This window comes from Adiantum capillus-veneris, chromosome 23 (assembly GCF_014529385.1).
Source record: "Adiantum capillus-veneris isolate H3 chromosome 23, ASM1452938v2, whole genome shotgun sequence".
In the NCBI taxonomy this organism is placed as follows: domain Eukaryota; kingdom Viridiplantae; phylum Streptophyta; class Polypodiopsida; order Polypodiales; family Pteridaceae; genus Adiantum; species Adiantum capillus-veneris.
The window spans coordinates 130,535,286-130,559,496 of record NC_140953.1 but is presented as its reverse complement, the minus strand read 5'-3'; the positions used below and the strand labels follow the sequence as shown (position 1 = coordinate 130,559,496).

Genomic DNA, 24,211 nt, shown 5'->3' with positions numbered 1-24,211 from the left:
CATGTCATTGCGTTCTTCATTTTAATTCAGTAGTGAATTCAGTCTTGCTGTGTTCTATTCAAATATTTGTTTCAATCTTTATCAGTTATGCCTTATCTTATTCAGTTATCTTTTTATTCGTGTCAAGGTTAAGCCGATTAGTTTCCACACCACATGCATTGTTGGTCAGTGATGATCTGAGTTGTGTATGCTATAGGAATTGAAATGGTGTCCTAAGCTCTATCAAGTACGCCCCCCTTGCCCATGTGAACCTTTCTTTTGTGTGTATGCCATAGACACGTGGACTCTTGTGCCATTGCATCTGCCAACATGATAGAGATTTCTGCCCATAGTTGTCCATCATCAGAGTACATTGTCATCTGGTTTTGGTGCCATTGGTCAGTATGAATGTTATTCGCATCGACGAACCCCTTCATCTTTTCTGAGAAACTATTATCTCCCTTTCTGACTGGATGTATTTGTTCAACAGAATCTTGATGAAATGCACAGTAGTCCAGGACTACATGCAACTGCGGGACCTGGCCTTGCTGAGGAGTGTGGAACGTTGGTGAGTTGTTCTGTTTTGTTTCCTTGTCATTTTAACTGCTACTGGGAGTAGACTCTTTGAAAAAGCTTTTTTGCCATGTGTAAAGGTGAATGAGAGCGAGTGTTTGGATAGGTTTAGGCTTTGCCAGGGCAGTAGAGAATTCGGAAGTTTCTATGGTTAATTGACATTATTAAGCAGGGTGGTTGCAGGACTGGGATGGCCAAAGTAACAAATGCTTATGATTTACCTGCAAGGTAGGACGATTCTAGTTTCTTTGTTTCGTCTTGCATACAAACTTTTCCTCCTTTATGCCTTATTATGTGGTTATCTTTTCTTGTTAAGATGTGCTATGCATGTGACTGATATAAAAAGCAATGACAGGAAAGTTATACATACTGTGGGCCCAAGGTATGCTGTAAAATATCACACAGCTGCAGAAAATGCTTTAAGTCACTGCTATAGATCGTGCTTAGAGGCTTTAATTGACTTAGGCCTTCAAAGGTACTCGGTTTTGTGCACACATTTTATAGCAAGCTTTTTTCTAACTCGGATCAATCTAACACTTCCCGTTGTATGATCAGCATTGCTCTGGGGTGTATTTATACAGAATCAAAAGGATATCCCCGTGAACCAGCTGCCCATGTTGCTATAAGTAAGCCACTGCTAATATGAACAGCTATGCCTCTTTTGTTGACTTGCACCTAAGATGAATTAGTACTGGTGGGAGCTTTTGCTTAAATTATTTTTCCCCAGGAACTGTACGTCGTTTTTTGGAAAAACATAAAGCAAGGGTTTCTGCTTTAGTATTCTGCACTTCAACAGCATCTGACACAGAGATTTACAAACGGTAATTTCGTGCTTCAAATTTTTGTATTGTAAATGTTCTTTTACCCATCAGAAACGCTAGATGTGTATGCATTATATGCTGTAGTTTCTCTGTTTACTTGTCAGCTTCTGTATAACAAGGTTCCGGTTAGGGATTCTTTTTAGAATTGATTATGAATGCTTCCACAAACTGTATTTTACAATAATCACCTTGTATCACAGATTGCTTCCTCTGTATTTTCCGAGAAATAAATCTGAAGAGGAGATGGCACGCTCAAAGCTTCCCCAAGATGTTGGGGACGAGAATGGAGAGACCAGCATTTCTGAGCGCAGAATAAGGATCAAAGCTCTCCCTGATCTTCCTGTATCAACAGCCACTGTACCACTATCAAACAGTCATGGTGATTCCAACCAAGATGATCTACAACTGGCATTCACAAGGTATGTGCCTCAAGCATGCCTTGAAAGCGATTTATCTATCAAAGCACATCTGCCATCTTTTTATGGATTGTATGTACTTGCAGATCATTATCATTGAATTCTCTTATTGATCCCTTGTTCATGACTATGACCAAGGATCCTGATCAAAGGCGCAAGGAACAATGGGAAAGAGTTGCACAGGCACAGGCAGGCTGGACATGGGCGAAGTGGCTTGGTTTAGGTAACATTGGTGGTCCTCCTCTTACTGCCGCAGAGGAGGATTCACTTCATGCACGCTACCTTGCACGATCCAATGCGGTCAACCTGTCAGAAATAGCAGAAATGAAGATTTTGTAAGTTACATTTTGTTTGTCTTGTAACCTTTGTGGGTCTTCAATTATTGATTTAGGTCATGCCTTTTAGTTTATGCTTTTTGGTGGTATTTTTATTTTTTTGTGGAATATTATGATTTGTGTCTGCCTCTTTTCTTCATTCCATTATCTCAAAGGTCATATTGGTAATACAGGGTTCGATTAGAGATCCTCAAGGTTTGGGTTAAATTATGGCTGGTTAATTGATCAACATAAACATTTCAACAGTAGCCCTGTATAGGTATAGGAACATTGCAAAGCCAAAGCTACTTGTTTTGTTCTATTTCTTTGATGTGTTCTGGAACCTGAGAGCAGTCCGTTGAGCAAGGTTTTTGTTATTCCAAAGTTGGCATGAAACTGCATTCTCTAAAATTAATGATGCATACTGCTCTTCTCGTGGCTATTTTTTCTGCCATGATACTCTCTTAGTCAGCATGCTAATCAGCTAAGCCATGGAATGGTTTTTTTTTTTTCAGATATCGGGGTGGAGTGGATGATGAAGGGCGACCTGTCTTGGTGGTTGTTGGAGCGCACTTCCTCCTACGATGTCTTGACCTGGAAAGATTTGTGCTTTATGTTGTGAAGGTGAAATTTTGTTGGCCTTCCTGTTCAATTTGATCTTCAGTGTGTCAGAAGTGATATTTACCATTCAAAAAATAATTTTATTCATCACTAGGGACTAGCTAGTGTGTGGTTCGTAGGAACCTTTGTGGAAGTACATAACTGCACACAATTACTCCATGCATTTTGGAAACTGTATAAAGAAGGATTCCATGCCTCATCCATAGAAAGGACGACGGTTATCAATATATGGTATCAGCATCCCCGTATGCAAGAAACTGATTGTGAATTAAACCATTGCCAGTAGGAGCATCCAAGAGACTATATGCTGCTGTCAGACCATTTCGGGAACAGAGAACACATGTAAGGCCCCAAAACTAACTATTCGGGGTCTGACTTGCGATTGTCACTATTTGTAGTGTAAAACTGGCAGAAACACCAAAAGCAAGGAACTCCACATTTTTGACTTTTTGGTTTTTGGCATGCAGTTGAGTAAAACCCAACAAAAGGATGTTAGCACAACGATTTTTTCGTGGTTCAAACAAACAAACAAATTATGAAAAAATCAAACAAAGTGTTTCTCAATGTGGGTATCTTGCATGCATCGAAGATAGCACGGTTAGTTGCTGCTGCAGCATCAGTTCTTTCTCGCTCCCATGAGGTTCGTCTCATGGAACGTGCAGGGATTAGGTGGGCCCCAGTTTCAGCGTCAGAGGGGCCGACTCCGTCATGAGCTTCAGCGATGCCTTGTGGGAGGAGAGATTGACCTTCTTATGCTACAGGAGCATCACCTGTGTGAGAGCCGCATTAGACGTTGTGGTCAGCTTTTGCGTGGACGATATGAGACTTTTTGGTCAGCTGCGTTTGGACCTGGTGGCATCCAGGGAGGGGTATGCATGACTATTGCGGACTCTTCGCAGCAGGCCATTGTGGACAGAGGTATTATTGTGCCTGGCAAGGCTCAGTGGATTACTATACAGGTTCAGGGGTGCCTCTTGGGTTTCTTGAACATCTATGCGCCCAATGTGGCGAGTGCACGTGCAGAGTTTTGGTCTCACATTGTATAGTCTCTGCCATAGGCAGAGCAATGGTGCATTGGGGCCCGGGGGTGACTTCAACATGTTGGAGGACCCCTTTGACAGGATTGGAGGTAGCCACAATACAGTGCATGGAGTTGAGTTGGCAGCTTGGGAGAGGTTATGTATGTACTATGACTCTGCGGGTTTTAGATGTGTGGCAACATTCTAGCTTTGTGAGGCCCCCAGACAGCCTGGCCTTCTCTCGCTCGGACCGTAGAGTGAGAGGAGTGAATGTACACTAGCGACCATTTTTGTGATTTGGGTGGGACAGTTTGTATTCTGGCCGGAACTTCCTTTTCGGACCATGCACCAGTGATTTTCACAGTGACAGATAGACAGAGGAGGGGGAGCACGATGCTCCGCATCCCAGAGAGGGTCTTGCTGGACTCTACGCTCAGAGAGCGAGTGGAGGCTATTTGGACAGAGGGCTTAGACATGCAAGACTCTCCTGCTGACAGAGTGGCCTCTGGACTTGCACAGCTTAGCCGACTATTTCTCCAAGAGTCTACAGCCCGCCTGGCTGCAGCGAGAGAGGAGGAGCAACAGCTCCGCCGAGGCGTTGCTTCCTTGCAGAGGATGCAAGAGCAACATCTAGACAGTCCCTGGTTGAAGGAGCAGTTGCAGCAGGCTCGCCAGAAGCTTGCCAGCACAGAGGAGAGACGCCACGAGTTTGCTTTTTATCGACAGGTATTGCAGTGGACCCAGGTGGGTGACAGAGTGACAGGGGCTTTCTTTGAGACAGTGGGGCCTCGACATGTGCATGCCAAGGTCAGCCAGTTGAGAAGGCCTGATGGGTCTGTTGCTTCAGAGCCAGAGGACATGCGTGCAATTGCTACTGACTTTTACCGTGACTTGCTGTCTGCAGAGCCTCAGTCAGAGCGTCAGGATGCATGCATAGAGCAGGTGTGGGCACATATGCCTTGTCTTGTGACTGAGGAGATGCGCCAGAGGCTTGAGCTGCCTCTTCAGCTGGAGGAGCTACACACGGCCCTTAAAGCACTTCCCAGTGATAGCTGTCCATGTGAGGATGGTTTAACTCCCAACTTTTTCTTGGAGTACTGGGACTTGCTTGGCTCAGATCTTTGCAGTGCTTTTCAGTACATCTTGCACACAGGAGAGATGCCTGACAGCATGAGTGAGGGCTTGATTTACCTCATTCCCAAGGAGGGTGGCTCGTTGGATGATATTCGACAGTGGCGGCCCATCACCATCCTCAACTCATCCTACAAAATTCTTGCCAAGGCTCTGAGTTTGAGGATACAGCCACTTTTGGAGAGCATTATACATGGGACACAGACAGGTTTTGTCAAGTTCTTGTCAGCTTTTTGGGAGAGGTTGTGGGACTCCAGACAGCCGCGGCGAGTCACTTTGTTCCAGTGGCTGGTTGCACATCGAGCTACAACAGTTGGGAGCTGGCTAGTACATAGTGGTCTCTTGGTAGCATGCGCAGCTTGTGACCATCTTGTGGAGAGTGAGCGTCAACTCTCTTTGAGACTGTCCTTTGGCACAACAGGTTTGGCTTCGTGTTCTTTGGCTGATGCCAGCTCTTTCTACAGCACGGCAGTACACTTGGGGGGCAACTGCTTGGTCCTCTCTCACGGGCCTGGCACTTAGTTTGAGCTATCCTCCACCAACATGATGATTGTGATGCAGGGGGGTCGACCTACACTCCAGCCTGCTACAGAGCTTACTCCACAGGAGTGGTGTAGTGAGAGAGAGGAGTGTTGGGAGCTCATCTGCGGCCTGACACTCTGGTTCATCTGGCGGGCCCGCTGCTTCCGCATCTTTGAGGCTCGCCCTGTACCACCAGCAGAGACAGTTCGGGATCTTTGGCTAGAGCTGATCCATACTCTCAGAGGACAGTTTGAGAGACTCCAGGGCAGCTCCGATCGCATGCGGGAGCGGAGAGAGGCTTTCCTTCGACTCTGGCGCCCTGGTCCTTTCTTCACCATGGTCCAGGGTGTGCTTAGATGGCAGTACCATCCACTTGTGTGGCTTTTCCCTCCTTTCATCTCTTGATTTAGCCTCATTGTACATATGCTGTTTTCTCATTGAGAGAGTCTCCCCCTCAGGATTGTTGTAGCCCTCTCTTGTAGAGGTGGTTGTAGCCCTATGGGCAGTTTCATTAACTAATAGAAGGATCTTTTTCTTGGGAAAAAAAAAAAAACAAGAAAACCAAGGAGTTCAAGGAAGGGAGTCAAGCCACGACACCCATTGTGCCCTTGAGTTTGTACAATAGTTTGATATTGATGGACTGATAGTATTCTGTCGAATGACTTTATTAAACGGAATTCCCGAAATTGAACATGATTGATTTGTACTCTCTCATTTGACTTGTTTGAGTGCAGGAATTGAAAGACGAAATGACTGCAACATTTCGGTCTCATAAATCTCTATAGACATGATCGCAGTAAGGATTAGTTAATCGGGCATCAGTGAGATTTGGGATGGATCTAGATGCGATTACTAAATACGTTGTTGGTAGTCATGCTCTGAGACTTGGAATGAATTTTTCTGTGATTGATTTGTCATGTGATGTCCTGTGATGTGGTGTGATGTATTGTGATGTGACTGTCATCTTTGTACAAGTGCTAGAGGTGTCGTGTCTAGTGCGTCGGTACTTAGAGTCAGTGTTTACTGAATTGGTTTATGGCTTTTGTTTGATTTGCAGGCGTAATCGTGGGCGATTACAATTCTTTCAAGAGGGAGGTATGTCACAATATGATGACGTGGCATGATTGCCCGTAGACTGCTGACGTGGCCATTGTACTGACATGTGATGTGGCTGACTGTACGGATTTCCAGAATCTGCGCTAACATGCTGACGTAGCAGACAATACGGATTTCCGCGTTTTGTGCTAACAGGTGTGCTGATGCGGCAACCTATACGGAATTCCACTTTTTTCTCTGGCTGATTTTACTCCACTTGCAATGTTTATGAGTGATTCAAGGGGGCTCACTTTTCAGAGCATCTGGATGCAGAGTCTGAGAGCGAGCACCCGCAGGAGTTGTACTTTGCTCAAAGGTTAATATAAAAAGAAATACCGAAAGGAGCATCAGTCTTTGGGGCCAATACATCTGGGCACGGAACTCCGCCGGGCCCCCCCTCTCTCTCTCTCTCTATTAGATTCACCAATTGTAACTTTTTTGGTCTCGTAGGTCATTTTGGCCTTTCAAAGACGTTAATATAACATTTCATTTCATTTCATTTCTCTCTCTCTCTCTCCATTAAAGTTCAGTGATTATGAAGTTTCTGTTCGTGTGTTGCTATTGATTTCTCGCTTGGAGTGTCCAACCCGGCTACACTGGTTGTGTTGGGCGGCAGCTTTTGGCACCGGATGCTTTTGAAACTAAAGCTTTTCATGTAAACTGCTTTTCCAAGGCCAAGGGCCTTTAAATAAGACCCTAGGGCTCTCTCTGGCTCTTCCAATGTCAACGAGCCGATGAGCAGAGGAGAGCCCAGGGCACTTGTACTTGCTCAATTATTAATACAAAAAGAATGACCGAAAGGGGTGCCAATCTTTGGGGCCACTCTCTCTGGGCACAGAACTACGCCGGGCCGTGTCGACTCAGTTGTTCTGTGATTTAAATTTGTGAAGTTTTTAAAGTGAATCGCTCGTGTTGCGATAGTTTCCAGACTTGGGGTGTCCACGTTTGTTACATTATACCCTAGAGCACTAGGCCCATAATGTACATCACATGGTCATATGGGAGATCTGACTACGACATGAACAAAGGGAGATAGGGGGTGGGCTTCTCAGACCGTGCTGCTATGGTACGGGGGCTCTTCTCTCCCTACCTCCCTATGCATGCCGTACTACACCCTTAATTTGGCACTAGATGGAGCTAGCTAGCCATTTGCATATCATGGTTGTACTCCCCTGTGCACATAGTTCCACATCCATTTAGAGCTCCATCCCCCTCACCCGCATATACATATACACAACCCCTTTGTCTTATTTTCAGCACATTTGTCCTTTTTGTTGGATTCATAGAGGACAGGAACATGTGTGCCCAAGGTTGCCATTGTATAGTCGTACGGTAAAGTACGGTACGGTTTCATCAAATACATAAGTACCTATTAATAGTCAAACATCACGAGGGCACATCCCTGAGATAAATTATATGAAAATGCTGGTTTACAACAGAGGAGTAATCTCAATAATCTAAAAATTACTAGAATCGAGACTATTTCTTGGTTTTCATCATCTCAGATATCGTAACATATCTTAGAGTTTCACCTCCTGGCATGTGATGGCTGTGGTATCTCTCAAGAACAGATTAGGGTGTTAAGAGTTGTTTTGTGGCCTATTCATCTGTGTGCCCTATGTGGTTGGCCCGACTGTATGTGAGGTAGACATACCCGCACGAGGCCTGTTGAGCCATGTAATGTAAGTGCCTGTCTGGTAGGCTTGCTAGAGGTAGGACCCCTGTTCCTAGGTTATTTGTGGGTCGGAGTCTCTTTGCTGCCATTTTGTGCCATCGGGCAGTATAATCATTCTTGCTCCTATGCTTTTTTTCGTACTGACTGTAATGTTTTGTGCTACAGGAATTTGAACCATTGATGCAGAGGCCCTATTCGATTGTCTACTTTCACTCTGCTGCAGCTTTGCAAATGTATGCCTCATGGCCTTGTACACTAGGTCTTTTTAAAGTTTCCTTTACTGAGGCACTGATACCATTTTGATGTAAATCATTTGTAGGCAGCCAGACCTGGGCTGGATGAAACGCCTACAGCAGATATTGGGTCGAAAGCATAGGAAAAATTTGCATGTAAAGTCTTTTTACTTGACAAATCACTAGAAAAATTGCACACATTAGTAGAGCACATGTTTTGAGATTTTGGAGGGCTTCTGCTACACATTTCTTTTCTACTAGGGCTAAATGAAATTTACTTTTTGGGAAACTTAATTTGAAGTTAGGGTTTAGAAATACGTCCATTCTAGACATTGCATGAATTGATTACTTGTTCTGTTGATATCTCTTTCTCTTTATTATGAAAAAATCCTCCATCAATAAATGCTTCAAGGGCTTAGACCCCAAGGTCAAGTACAAAGGGTGAAGCTGGCTACGAACACACTTGGACTTTGACCTATGAGATCGACAGGGCCCTAGCATTGCTCCTCTGTCATTAGGAGGCTTACAATGAGATGCATCAGCAATGGCCACCATTGTAGGGGATGGTGTGGCTGAGTGTGAGGGTATGTTTGAAGGTGGCTCAGAGTAGAAGGCTTTTTGGCTTCAATCTATAATGTCTTTCCCAAATGACATGGGAGTACATGACAGCAAAGAATTTTGAAAGATAATCCTCAAAGTGACTTTGTGATGTGGGAGTACCTGACACCAAAAACTTCAAAAAGACAACCCTCAAAGTGACTTGCGGTAGCTTAATCTGTACCTGTTAAAGCTATTTTTTGATAAATAGTAATGCTCTGTTTGTGCACAGAATGAGTATGGATTCATCTGAGTCAGAATGGGTATTCAGGATGCGTCATCATCAGATAGATGAGTATAGGATTGTGAACAGAATATCGTATAGGTACTTCTAGGTAGAATGATATCCTTAGTGTGTCATAAGATGGCACAGAGAAAGTTAGACCATTCGAGAACTACTAGAGCATTGTGCAGGAAGAATTCTGTAAGTCAGGATAGAGTTGAATATTGTGCAGGAAGAATTCTGTAAGTCAGGATAGAGTTGAATATTGCAGTGTGTGTATTCCTGATGTGCCTCAGGTTGGATGACTAGAATATCACTAAGGGTATCTTCCGCGGGTAGAATAAAATATTAAACTCAATAGAGATTGCGTGCTGTAACAGACTTGGACACTCCAAGTCAAGATTCTACCATGACACGACAGGAATTCACTTCAAAACAGTTCACAGTTCGCAATTGATTCGACACGGCCCATCGGAGTTCCGTGCCTAGAGATATTGGCCCCAAAGACTGGCACCCCTTTCGGTATTTCTTTTTGTAATAATCTGTTGCACAAAGTACACGGGAATGGTTGGGTCTCACTCTCAGACTCTGCATCCAGATGCTCTGAGAAGTGGGAGCCCAACGACGTTCAATTAAAAGCATCTTTTAAAGCCCTCTCTCTCTCTAGCTTGCGTAAAATGAAGCAGCTTCAATTTGTGTAGAATTCAGCCATCGCTTGTGTAGCAAAAAGTTGTAACCCAAGGCTTCAAGGTAAAGCTGCAATACATTTGGTGACTCCAAAAGTTCACTCTTCTATCCACTTTGCATCCATAGGTGGATAGTTCTTGAACTTCACCAAATAACATCTTGCAACCTGTCCCTTAACTTTTCTTTCCTTATGTGCCAAAATCTGCTCAGATACCAAGATCTCATCAAGTTCTTGAACTTCTGGTTGATCTTCATCTGGCATATCTTCTAGCACATCACCCACAAAGGGTCTTAGAAGACTCACGTGAAACGCATTATGAATTTTCCAAGTGTCAGGCAATTTTAGCCTATACGCAACATCACTGATCTTCTCAAGTACTTGAAAAGGCCCATGGTAACGCATGGTGAGCTTTGGAAACAACCTTCCTGTGCCCTTCATCTTCTTTAACCTTGCCTTTTCAAACCGTAAGAGTACCCGATCACCAGGTGAAAAAAGAAATTCACGACGGTGACGATTAGCGGCCTTTGCCCGAGTCTTCTCCAAGGCAAGCTTGATCTTCTATACATTTCATCCATATTCTCAACATGACGATCTGCTTCGAAAATTTTATCCTTTGTGTGCAAAATGGGAGGAACCTTTTTGCCACCCTCAACAATCTCAAAAGGTGCCTTACTTGTTGACGAATGCACCGTATTGTTGTACGTATACTCAAGCATGGGTAGATATTGTTTCCACTTGCCCTTATTATCTGACTTCAACAGATCCAAGACAGTAGAATCACCCTCTTCTAACTGTCCATTCGATTGTGGATGAAAACTTGAGCGTGGTGCCCATGTTTTCAAACAAGCCTCTCCAAAACAGGCTCGTCATACGAGGATCACGATCACTGACAATAGACTGTGGCATACCATGGTACTAGAAAACATTGTACATAAACAACTGTGCCATCTGGTCAGCTTCTATCCTCTTCCTTACAGAAATAAAATGGGCTGCTTGCTAAACCTGCAAATAATGGTCCATATACCATCATTCCTTGTCTGCGTTCTCGGAAGATCAAAGATAAAATCCATAGCAATGCTTTCCATCGGCTTATCTGGCATAGGTAGTGGCTGCAATAACCTCGGTGCCTTTTGCCTGTCAAACTTGACCTTTTGGCAAATTACGCACGCTTGCACAAAGGCATCCACATCTCTCCTCAAAGTAGGCCAATAAAAGAATGTCTCGACCGCTTTTAGTGTCGCATCTATACCACGATGCCTTGCATACGGTGGGTCATGGCTGAAAATGCGAAGCAGAGAGTACCGGTAGGTGCACGTCGCGATGTAGTGCAGGATTGGGGCAAGAAGCAGGAGGCGGAGTGCAGCAGAGAGGAAGGGCTAGGGATCGAAGCAGGGAGAGAGAGAGAGGTCACGTTTTTGGGGAAAACTCAATAAGTGAGTTTTGGGTTTTCCCACTTTTATTATAAGTGACTTAAAAAAAAAGTGTCCAGGTTCAATGTGAACCTAACTTTAAAAAAATGTGTCCAGGTTCAATGTGAACGTGGACAAAGTATAAAAATGTACAAAACGGGGTTATTTAGGCTTTTAACCCAACAACTCCCACTTAAAGGCATAAATGACGCCTTTAAGTTAACCAACTCCCACCAATTGTATGCAATGCTCATGTTGAGCCTTAGCAAGACTCTTGGTGAGAACATATGCAGGGTTATCCTGTGTATGGATCTTAGTCAAGGTGATTAGACCATCCTCCAATACCTGACGTATGAAGTGGTACCGCACATCTATGTGTTTGGTACGCGCATGAAACATGGCATTTTTGACAGCACTCTGGCTATCACAACCCAACACGGGTGTATGAGTAGGCATGCCAAGTTCTTTTGCAAGTTTGCCCAACCAAATGGCCTCCTTTGAAGCCTCTGTGGCTGAAATATATTCAGCTTCAGTAGTACTCAATGCCACAATTTTTTGCAACCTAGAACACCAAGAGACTGCACCACCAACAATGGCAAATACATATCCACTGGTAGATTTCCTGGTATCCATGTCACCTGCCATGTCTGCATCACAATATCCCTGCAACTTCAAGTCACTTTTTCCATAACGAATACACTTTGATTGTGTACCTTTCAAATATCTCAAAATACATTTGACAGCTTCCCAATGCGCTTTGCCAGGATTCGACGTGTATCGACTAACAACTCCCACTGCATAAGCAATGTCGGGACGAGTGGCAACCATAACATACATAAGAGAACCACAAGCTGATGCATAGGGGATTCCCTTCATTGCTTTCAATGCCACCTCATCCTTTGGGCAATCTGCTTTGCTAAGTTTAGTGTATGGAGGTAAAGGTACTCCAAGAGGCTTAGCATCAACCATATTAAACCTGTCAAGTAATTTTGCAACGTACCTTTCTTGAGATAAAAACAGCAATTTCGTTTTCTATCTCTTTTAATACGCATGCCCAAAATATGCTCTGCATCACCCAAATCCTTCATAGCAAATGCTGAATTTAGCTTACGTTTTAGAGCATCAAGACTAGTCTTATGTTTTCTGGCAAGTAGCATGTCATCAACATAGAGAACAAGTATGATGGGACTACCATCTTCATCTTCATCCCTTTTCGTATACAAACAGTGATCTGCATGGCTGCGTTTAAAGCCTTGAGACAGCATAAAAGTGTCAAACTTCTTATACCACTGTCGTGATGATTGTCTCAAACCATATAGAGACCTTTTCAGTTTGCATACAAGTTCCTCACGTGTAGGAACTATAAAACCTTTAGGTTGTTTCATGTATATGTCCTCTTCAATGTCACCATGCAAAAACGCTGTCTTTACATTCATTTGATTCAATTCCAAATCAAGCACTGCAACGAGAGCAAAAAGGACACGTAAAGTTGTAAGCTTTACAATAGGAGAAAAGATTTCTTGAAAATCAATTCCTTCTTTCTGTGCATATCCTTTTGCAACCAATCTTGCCTTGTAGTTGGGTTTTTCATCCACAATCTTAATCTTGTATACCCATTCGTTAGGAAGAGCCTTTCTCCCTTTAGGCAATGGCACAAGATCCCAAGTATCATTTGCATACAAGGATTTCATTTCCTCTTGCACTCCCACTTACTGCGTGACTCACATGTCTTAGCCTCTTTATAAGTGAGAGGCTCCCTTTCATTTGTCAGCATAATATAATGGAAAGAGGGATCATATCTACTCACATTCTGCCTTGGACGAGTAGAACGCCTCACCCAATGATCCACATTATCTGGAAATGGGTCTACATCAGGTGGAACAATGATATCATCAACAAAGGGCTGCTGTACATCATTTTCAGCCCTGTTTTCAGCATTGTTATGTGGCTGCACATGCCCTTCAGGAGCCTCATTTTGTTGTCCAACATCATCTGGCTCAAACAACATTGGTTCATCAACATTTTTAGCCATATGTGGTGCATCCCGAGGGTCAAAATTAGGCCTAATAGGTGGCTGTACATGCTGAAATTTGACCTTCTTATGGTCATCATTAGAGGCACAATTGTTTTTAAGCAGCCTTGCCTTATTAAAAACAACATCCCGGCTGCGTACAACCTTTTTGAGCTGAGGTAACCAAATTCTGTAGCCCATTTCACCTTCTTCACCGTATCCCATGAAGAGGCCTTTAATGGACTTTACATCCAGCTTACTCCTCAACTCATGTCTTACATGCTCAAACGCTTCACAACCAAAGACGCATAAGTGATCATATGAAGCAGGTTTACCAGACCAAACCTCTTGAGGGATGTCACCTTTCAAAGACATGTGAGGGGATCGATTACATATATGCACTACAGTTTTTAGAGCTTCTCCCCAAAATCCATGAGGGAGATTAGCTGTGGACAGCATGCATCTCACCCTCTCACATAAAGTCCTATTGTATCTTTCAGCCACACCATAAGAAGAGGGGCTATATGGAACAATAAGCTCCTTCTTAATGCCTAAATTTTCACAAAATTTGTTAAATTCACCGCTTGTGAACTCACCCCCATTATCCGTACGTAAGCATTTCAGCTTTTTACTTGTCTGGGTGGTCACAAATGCATGAAATTTCTTAAACGCAGCAAAGGCTTCATCCTTAGATTTGAGCAAATGAACCCAGATTTTTCTAGAATGATCATCAACAAAAGAGACAAAATAATGTGCACCCCCCATAGATTTAGTGGGCATGCTACAAACATTAGAATGTACAAGACCAAGCACATTAGATTTGCGAGAGACACGGGAGTAATAAGAACTTTTTACTTGCTTGCCATATTGACATTCATTACAAAAATCAAGCTTTGTGCCTTTAGCATCAAGCTTGTTCAAATTACAAAGCTTAGTAAGGCCTTTTTGGCTCATATGGCCAAGCCTCTCATGCCACAACTCCATATGTGAGTTAATTTCAGCCAAAGCAATAAATTTGCCCAACAAGGCCTTTCCATGCAAGCAGTAAGGTGTCCCTTTCTTTGTACCTTTTACAATCAGCTTTGAGCCTTTTGTCATCTTCCATGATCCTCTCTCAAACAAAATGCTGTAACCATGCATATTTATCTAACCAACAGAAAGCAGACTCTTCTTGATTCCTGGCACATATCTAACATCATGCAGTAAGGTGTCCCTTTCTTTGTACCTTTTACAATCAGCTTTGAGCCTTTTGTCATCTTCCATGATCCTCTCTCAAACAAAATGCTGTAACCATGCATATTTATCTAACCAACAGAAAGCAGACTCTTCTTGATTCCTGGCACAAGGCCTTTCCATGCAAGCAGTAAGGTGTCCCTTTCTTTGTACCTTTTACAATCAGCTTTGAGCCTTTTGTCATCTTCCATGATCCTCTCTCAAACAAAATGCTGTAACCATGCATATTTATCTAACCAACAGAAAGCAGACTCTTCTTGATTCCTGGCACATATCTAACATCATGCAAGACAAGCTCATTTGTGCCATCTATAGAAAGATGCACGGTGCCAATACCCTCAATGGAACATGCATGATTGTTTCCAAGGTAAACATGGCCATGGCTGCTTGCAACAAAAGTAAAAAAGCACTCCTTGATAGGAGTCACATGAAATGAAGCACCGTAATCAACTATCCAAGTCTGGGATAATGCATCATGAACAGTCAATAAAGCATCAATTAGATCACTCTTGGTGATCTGCATATCTTGTGTATGAACATTGAGAGAGGCATCAGACTTATGAGCATCATCAGCTGACAAAGTGGCACATAAGATGTCTTCAACATCTGACAGCTCCTCAATAATAACACTAGAGACCACATTGGCCTTCTCTTTGTCCTTTGGACTGTCCTGTGCATCTGTCTTGATCTCCTCCTTCTCTTTCTTTTTGTCTCCATCGTTCTTCTTCCTTTCCAATTCTGCCTTATAGTACCTGCAGTCGGGTTTCTTGTGACCTTTCTTGCCACATTGATAGCATGTCACATCACCCTTGCCTTTGCTGGAATTTCCCCTTTCTCTACTCTTACTCTTACTTCTCTGTGCATAGGCATTCTTCTTCTCTGTCCTGCCTCTAACCATGTTGGCTGAGCCACCTCCTTCTCCACTTGCTTTCCTCCTGATTTCTTCATTCAATATTGAACCCCTAACTCCATCAAAAGTCAAGTTGGGATTATTTGACAGTGAGACCACCAATGTTTTCCAAGAATCGGGTAGAGTCATCAGCAAGAAGATAGCTTTGAGCTTATCATCAAAAGGGGGCAAACCTGAGTCCTTAACTGAGATAGAGTGCTTGTAAACAATGACAAATGCTTTGCAACGCTCTTGGACTCATCTAATTGCATGCCAACAAGTTCCCGCATCAAATGCACCTGATTAACTGGGGTCGTATTCTCATACGTTGCCTTCAATTTCTCCCACAACTCAAAACGCATTGACAAGACCCTTGAGATCTACCAAGATCTCGTCAGGGACGGCCATTTTAATGTAGGTAATGGCCTTCTTGTTCAATGTAAGCCATGTTGCATCTGACATATCTTCTGGCTTCTCTGCTTCAAGTGCCCTGTCACAATCTTTAAGAAAGAGGATTCCTTGAATCCTATCCTTCCAAAGATCAAAACCTGTTCCCTCAAACCGCTTGATCTGGAAGAGATTCTTAACGCCAGAGGAAGTCGATGCCATAGTTGCACAAACAAGAGGGCTTAAATGCTGAAATTTTTGGGCAAAATGCACCAAAAACAGAATATAACCTCATCGCAATGTGCACAACAGCTCCAAAGTGTCACAGAAGCAATTTGAGAAAAAAATATGCAAGTTTAGGCAAGAATAGCACTTTCTGAATTTTTTGTGCAGAAAATTCAGCAAGCAAATTTTTGCCCAAAAACAACAAATGTTGTTGTTTTTAACCTCAAAGAATGTACATAATGCAAAAACACAGCCTTTGGGAGCATGTATGGACAAAAGCCCCAATTTTTAGCATAAAGTTGCAGAAAATTGACTCGAAAAGGACATTTTGCATCCAAAACTTGCTTAATGCTCGGGAATTACAGCATTTAATACTTTCCCCAATCCAAATACATCAAATGTACATTTGCATAAACTTGCATAAATCTGTAATTTGCTGTAAAAACCTGTTTTTCAGTAAATTTGGTTGATTTAGGGTAGTAGGGACCAAGTACAAGTGTTCCCACAACTTAATACATCATGAGAGAACCTGTACTTTGCTGTAATAACCTGTTTTTGACCTAAAAACAGCTTGTTTTGGGCTGCTTTGGCACTCTCGGTATCCTCGGTGACCCCGGAAGCAAGGGGGTTCACGATAGAAGTGGAGATTGTCGCAAGAAAACACTTTTTGCTTGCTGTCCAGCCACCTGCGCAGGTCCTTGTGAAACCCTAGGGCTCTGATACTAGTTGAAAGCGCGAAGCAGAGGGTACCGGTGGGTGCGTGTCGCGATGTAGTGCAGGATTGGGGCAAGAAGCAGGAGACGGAGTGCAACAGAGAGGAAGCGCTAGGGATCGAAGCAGGGAGAGAGAGAGAGAGCTCACGTTTTTGGGGAAAACTCAATAAGTGAGTTTTGGGTTTTCCCACTTTTATTTTAAGTGACTTTAAAAAAATGTACAAAACGGGGTTATTTAGGCCTTTAACCCAACAATGGCTTTCTACCATAACCTTATGTCGTAATGGCCTAGTGGCACATAATCTGCCATGCATCATCATAAAACCATCCTTGAGGAGGTAGTGCTCATGGCGTTGCCCATCTTGCAATTGTTCAAAGATCTTTGCAAAATCTTCATCAATAGCATAGTGTTTCTTCATGTCATCAAGCTCATGATGATAAGGAATTGACACAAGTGAAATTCGTGGCTTTCTCGATAACGCATCAACCACAACATTCTTCTTGCCTTCCATATGCAAAATGTGAAAGTGGAACATAGAGAGAATGTTTGCCCATCGCATATGCTTTTCGGATAGCTTTTACTGTGTCAAGAAATTTCGCAAGGTCTAATGATCTGTCTGGACAACAAAATCAGCACCTAGCAGGTAGTGCTTCTAGCTAGAGAGCGCATGAATGACGGCCAGTAACTCTTTCTCATAGATTTGCATCGTCTTTTCTGGCCCTTGCAAGATTCTGCTCTCGTAAGCTACTACCCGACCATCTTGCATTAACACTGCCCAATACTATTGCCACACACATCACAGTGGACCACAAACGACTTTCTGAGATCCAATAAAACAATTACTGGATCTGAAGTCATCTTTTCCTTTAAGAGATTAAAAGCTGAAATCTCTTTTTGTGTCCACTTGAACGTGACCTCTTTCTTTTGCAAAGCATGTGGTGGTGAAGCAATCTCGGCAAAGTTCCTGATAAACTTTCTTCACTAAAAGCATAAGCCCAAGAAGCTACGGATATCATGCACAGTCTTTAACTTTGGCCATGTCCTAATGGCTTTAACCTTGGCAAGATCCATTCGGACACCATCCTTTGACATTGTGGCCAAGAAAGTGAATCTCTTCCAAGAAGAACTCACTTTTCTTAGGATTAATGAGCAACCTGTGACTGCGTAGCTCTTCGAAGACAATGGTCAAGTGACTCCTATGCTCCTCTTCATTCTTTGAGTAGACTATCCTGTCGTCAAAGAATGTGCCGACAAACTTTTGATGTGGACGGAAAATCGACCCATCTTCCTATTGAACGTAGCAGGAGCATTTGTAAGACCAAACGGCATCACTAAGAACCATACAGACCAAATGTTGTCCTAAACACAGTCTTGTGCACATCCTCTGGCCTGATACGAATCTGATGGTAACCACTCTTAAGGTCTATTCTGCTGAAAATTGCAGCACCCTCTAGTCGGTCAAGAATATCATCAATCCTTGGAATAGGAAACCTGTTCTTGATGGTATTCTTATTCAACGCACGGTAATCAATACACATGTGCCAACAGCCATCCTTCTTCTGCATTAGAAGCATTGGGAGCAAAAGGGTGAAGAACTAGGTTGAATCAACCCTTTCTCTAACAGCTCCTGTACTTGGCCCATAATCTCTTTCTGTTGAGCTGCACTAACCCTATAGGGAGGCCTATTTGGTGGGCTACAACCTGGCACCAAATCTATCGCATGATCCTCGGGCCTCTCCGGCGGCAACCGAGACGGTAATGAGTCAGAAAAACAGTCATTAAACTCTCGCAAAAATGTTGATCTTTCTTTATCTAAACAGATAAATGTGATTGACAATTATTTGAAACATCTCGTGCAAAAATCAAGTACGTAGAAAGATGATTCTTAATTACAGAAGTGATAGCGGAAGTAGATACAATAGGGACAGACTCCCCTTTAAGCTTTACATCGAGGATGTGAGTTTTGCCCCTATGCTGAAGGGTGATCTTTTTGATGAAGACATCCAGCACTCCATGTATACGGAACATCCACGGGATTCCCAACAGCGCATCGCACCCTTCCAATGGCATGATATAAAATTCCTTTGTGTCTACATATGACTGGAGATGCAGACGCAACTTTCCAATGATAGGCGTAACACACTCTGAGTGGCCAGGACATGCCAACCTTGCCTCTGTTGTGTATCCCATCTCTTACGCTTTGATGCCCAACTTGATGGCCAACATTGGTGAGATAACGTTGGCTTTAGCACTTGGATCAAAGAAGATAAGTGCTGTCTTATCTTTGACTTTACCCCACGCTCTGCATAGCTCACTGGCATCTGAACTTGGGCCTATCACCCACCATATCTGGCACTAGACTTGGTGTGGGTTTAGGCTTCTTGCCTTTCCTGTCCTCTTTATCATCCGAATCAGCTGGTCTTCTTCTTTGTGGACAATCTGTAGCAAAGTGACCAGGCTGTTCGCATATATAGCATTTGTTCTCAGCCATTAAAGCCTTCTTTTCCTCGAATGACTTGCGCCTTAGTTTACCTTTTTTGACCCTTGGGACGCTTCAGGAGTCACTTTCACAACGGGCTTCTGTGCTGAATTTTTCTTTTGTTGCCCCTCTTTCACGTTGCTTGGAAACCCACTGTCCTCTCCCTCCAACAAGGCAAGACCAGTGTAGGCAACTTCCATAAGCTGAGTGAGGGTAGCCACTCTGTTCTTTGTACAATAATTTAGGCAGCCCACAACAATACTTCTCAATCTGCTCTGTCAATGGCACAAACTTGTAGGAGGTTATTGAGAGCACGCTTTATAGAACCTCCGATTGTACTCCTGTAGGCTCTTGCAAGTAGCCGCAGTGAGTTGGTGCCAATTGTTATGACATCAGCTTCAAATTCATTTGACAGCCACGCAGATGCAAACATTTGCTTGAAGTATATCCATGTGGCGGGTGTCTATCCTTGCATCAACAGTGTCATCCACCATGTAAGCGCATTGCCTTTCAAGAAAGCGGCAGCTTTCCTAACCTTGGAGGCCTCTGTAAAATTTTCCCCTGCATAAGCTGTATCAAACTGCTGGAGGAAAGTAAGAGCCTTTGCCTTATCCTCAAAGCCGCTAAAAGAATAAAACTTTACAGTTGCACCACCTTCGTTGTAGGCTTTTGGCTTTTCCAATGCTCCCAAATTGTCATAGGGAAGCGTCTGCAACATGGGCACTTTAATAGGGATCATCAGTGCCCCTTGGCCATTGACATTCGGCGTCATTGGTGCCATATGTGGCTGCTAGTCGGGAAAACCAACTATGCCAAAATTGCCCTTTGGCACCCCAAACTTGCCCTGATTGCAGTGAAACCCTTGCTGCATGCCTATGTTACCATACATGGGGTTTGGCATCATGCCTTGCATACTCCCAAATATTGTTCCTAGCATATATTGTTGGTTTCCAGGCGCATAACCAGCCATGCTCTGAAACACTGATCCATCCCCAGAATATCCAGGATGTACCGTGGGTGGTGGAAAGACTTGTTGCATAGCCTGGAAACTGGTTCCTTGTCCATTTAATGCAACATTTGGACTCTGAAAGGTGGCGGGCTGAACTGGCAAAGCCTGTGGAATAGGCGTCCTAACCACGTATTTGTGAACAGAAGGAACTTTTCTTGGAGCCCCACGTGACTCCGCAACATGAGAGTGCTCCCCGCCTTGCTGGGACGCACAAGGGACCTGGGCTTGAGCCTCAACATGCCCTATTGCGTGAGACAGTTTCCTTGTTTGCTGTGACACTGGTGGCACTTGCAAAAATTCCATAAACCTAGGATTTTGTACCAATCGAGAAAACACATTCACAACAGCAACCAACCGTGTCTTGAACGTATCCTTGTCTAGTTGCCCAATCATGGACCCTTGACCCTGTGGAACATTCAAATCAACAAAATGTACAAACAGGGGTGGCCGTGAACTCTCGCCACGCTCAAACACTGGAGGAGGAACAACCTCTTTGTCGTGTGAGGAAGAACTCTCTTCCCTGGCGTCGTTTGTCTTGTCAGCCATAGTGTAATTCCAAGTTCTTGTGCTCTGTGTCTTCGCCGCAAACCAACCAAGGCTCACTCTTTAAGGAAAAAGTGATTTTGTCCTGGTAGACTTTTACTTTCACCCGAAGTTTTACTTGATATCTTTACTTGAACTTTATGACACATAGGAACTTCACGAATAAACGTGAGACTGGAATTAACACTTCAAACAAACCACGGCTTGGCAGCTAGAGCATAGTTACCCGGAACAGGGAACGACAACATGCATGAAATGCCATTCCCTGTTTCGGATATTCACGTGTGAAACACGGAACGGGGATGTGGAACGGGAAATTGGGACCTGAAAATGGCCATTCCTTGTAACTATGAGCTAGAGCGCTACCAAGCAGACAACGACACCCTGTAGGCCCCAAAGACTGGCGCCCCTTTTGGTATTCCTTTATTATCATAAAACTTGGGACAAAAACCTGCAAGTTCCTACGAGCTGTCCCGCTTTTACCGGGCTGAAAATGGCCTACTCTAGAACGATTTGGGCAGCATAACCGTAGTAGGAGGCTTCACAGACAAAATCCCCATGCCAAAGGTGACTTTCCCGGCGCATACAGACACTTTTCCAAACCTGGCAAGTATCTGTAGCATGCTGAATTCTCTGTTTTCTGCCCTGAAAATGCACCAGATCACCTGTACAGTGAATCGTGATCCCAACGCTTCCTTGAAGCTCCTGGGGGTATTAGGGATCAATTAGGGCCAAAACCCTAAACCTGCAAAACTACACAGGAGGTTGCTCCGTTTCACGTGCCGGTCGCATCTGTAGCAAGCCCTCGACCTGGATTAGCAACTAGCTTTCCAGTATATGTGCAAGAGGGTCTTGCCTCAGCATTCGCGCATGAACCCACACAACTGTACATACAGATGAAAAGCCCTTGAGCGGGGCATCATGTTTTTGTATTTAAAGGGGGAGAGAGGTGAGCCAGAGCGGAATCATCACGCTACATAAAGCAAGGGAGAAGGCAAGCTTTCCATTAAAGTTGTGATCACCTGCACCCACTACTCTCAGACACAGTGGTTCACTTCGTAGCTAAAATCAGCCTCCCCTCTTGAAATGGGCGCCCCCTCTTCATGCTGGACTTGGCAAACTGCTCTGTAGCCGCCAAGTGTCCATTTTTTCCTCTTTTGAGTTAATTTCCAATTCCCACCGACTTATAAGTGTAGCGAGGGGCCTGAATGACTTTGAACTGAGACTAGATACCCTATTACAGCTCGGATTCGAGTGCCAGTTGGCCCGACCATCTCGTGGCCAGTTGCCCTTCCCGTCTGCGGGTGAAACTCTCGGCCGTCGGCTGTTTCACACTAGGCACACAATGTCCGGCCATTTGTGACTTCAAAAAGAGGGTCCCAAAACTTAATTAAAAATAAAGGGAAAGAAACCAACAATTAAGGTTAGTGGTTGCCACAGCCTCATGACACACACACACACACACACACACACACATTGTCACAAACTGTTGACATCTCAAGCCACGAAAGGCGTGGCGGGTTAGGGTTTTCCAACCCAGCCAACCTGCAAATCCCCAATAAGGCCATGTCAGTCAGCAGGAATAGCCGCATCAGTCTCTCGCATATGTGCAGCATCCCATAAGTAGCACCAATGACCTTTGCACGACCCAAGGAACCCTCTGACCGATGATCGACCAAGGAAGCTTTTGTGCGCGCAGGGAGGGAGTTTCGGGAGCTGACTTGCACGAGGGTGTTCACAATAAGAGAGGAGGGTATGGTTTGCTCTCTAGTCAAGTGCACATGATCAGGAGACCAAAATACATGTAGATAGGGTAAAGTAGGAAGCTGAAGTGGCAGATGATTGGATAACAGGGCCACACAAATCTGCTCAAGACAAACTGAAGCCCCAAGCGGTGCAGCTTTGCAAAGAATTTGATCCACTCTAAGCCCGTGTTTTTGAAAAGAAAAGTACAATGATAATGTAGAGCCTTTAGTAAAGAATACTCAGAAAGGAGCAATGGAACTGATGGATAATAAGGCCAGAGTGAAAATCAGATATCAGGGAAGGAAAAATGAGGATGCAAACATGGAGGAGGGAGGGGCTACCCAAATATAGGAAGCCTCCTCTTAAAAACTCCACACGAGAGTGCAGTTTTACTTTTGTTGTTATGAGGTTTTCTGGGGGAGAAGCTGAGTTGGCAATTAAATATTACCTTTTCAGTTCTCAGGAATCAAGGCATGTCACGTGTAAATTTCTACCATAGTTAATTCTAGCTGATGTCCCTGCTGCTCTAAGCCTTTGATCATGGCTATTCTAGGGGTGCAAGTGACAGCGGCTTTCTGCAAAGTTTTGTAATGAAACCATTTTTATTTTTAATGTTTTTTCACTTGAAGTCATTGAATAGAAAGATAGATTACTATTTTGAAGAGAAATTTGTTTTTGGAGGTTCTTTGAGCATGCTTCTGAACAATTGATTGCAGGCAATTTATGTCCTCCATCCCACCTTTGGGTTAAAGGCAGTTATTTTGGGATTGCAGCTGCTTGTTGACGGCGAGGTAGGGAATTTGATTTCTGTACCAGTTTGGTTACATTCCCCGTGAAATTGTCTTGTCATATGACTTCGTATGAAGATGGGTTTCGATATATGTATTAAAAGGTTTGGCGCAAAGTCATGTACGTGGAGAGGCTTTTGCAGCTGTTCAAATTTGTACCTAGAGAGCAACTGACCATCCCAGATTTTGTCTTCCAGTAAGCAGCTTTGAAAAAGTGAAAGATGTGAAGCCTTGAAAACAATGGTCGTTTTAGAATTTTGCTTAAGATGGTCTTGTGATGCAGGCATGATTTAGAGGTCAATGGCGGGAAGAGCATTATACCAGATCCTAGGACAAGATACATCACTAACTGACCTTTTCTGAGTGCTAATTAGCCTTTTGTACATTTTGCTGTCGAAGACCCTCCTAATGTTAAAGTCGGAGTTTAGGCTTAGTTTTGATGGCACTCCTTGTATAATAAAGATAGATAGTGTAGGTCTTTGTTGTTTATTCTTTTGCTGTCTGCGCTGACAAGCAGGCAGAGTTTGCCAATAAGATGTTCGCAATTTTGTAAGCATTTGGTACCTTTTCCAGCTTCTGGAAGTGTTTGAATCATGTGCCCCGGGTTTATGAGTTAATGGACTAATCAGCTTGATTACTTTGAATGGGCATTGCTGTGGTCACCGAGCTCAATAATTTTTTTTCGCTTGGCATAAGCTTGTACCCTGTTGTTACTGGTTACTACAGCAAGCTTTGATGAATCCTTGTACTCTTTTCTTTGTTGATTTATGAGGTCAGATAGATCCATGAGGTCTCTTGGGAATGTTCCTATGATATGAAAATTTCTCTTTGTCGTCGTCGTCTTTGTCACGAGAACCATCATTCAGGTCTC

General features: G+C 43.6%; 2 protein-coding genes across 2 annotated transcripts in view; one reads left to right on the top strand and one right to left on the bottom strand.

Annotated features, from left to right (window-relative positions):
- LOC147428554 (appr-1-p processing enzyme family protein) overlaps positions 1 to 23,915 on the top strand; it is a 43,738-nt gene extending 19,823 nt beyond the window's left edge. The window contains exons 2-14 of the mRNA XM_086496352.1: positions 470 to 547; positions 725 to 780; positions 908 to 1,027; positions 1,108 to 1,178; positions 1,280 to 1,373; positions 1,574 to 1,792; positions 1,876 to 2,124; positions 2,619 to 2,727; positions 8,332 to 8,399; positions 8,486 to 8,555; positions 23,269 to 23,343; positions 23,445 to 23,536; positions 23,624 to 23,915. Of these exons, the coding sequence (XP_086352478.1) occupies positions 470 to 547; positions 725 to 780; positions 908 to 1,027; positions 1,108 to 1,178; positions 1,280 to 1,373; positions 1,574 to 1,792; positions 1,876 to 2,124; positions 2,619 to 2,727; positions 8,332 to 8,399; positions 8,486 to 8,555; positions 23,269 to 23,343; positions 23,445 to 23,536; positions 23,624 to 23,693 (1,371 nt within the window). The 3' untranslated portion in view covers positions 23,694 to 23,915. The remainder of the gene's footprint in view (positions 1 to 469; positions 548 to 724; positions 781 to 907; positions 1,028 to 1,107; positions 1,179 to 1,279; positions 1,374 to 1,573; positions 1,793 to 1,875; positions 2,125 to 2,618; positions 2,728 to 8,331; positions 8,400 to 8,485; positions 8,556 to 23,268; positions 23,344 to 23,444; positions 23,537 to 23,623) is intronic.
- Positions 14,769 to 15,599, bottom strand: LOC147428555 (uncharacterized). The gene has a single exon (XM_086496353.1). It carries the CDS (start codon positions 15,597 to 15,599, stop codon positions 14,793 to 14,795), a length of 807 nt encoding a protein of 268 aa, XP_086352479.1. The 3' UTR covers positions 14,769 to 14,792.
- Positions 23,916 to 24,211: the final 296 nt, after the last annotated feature.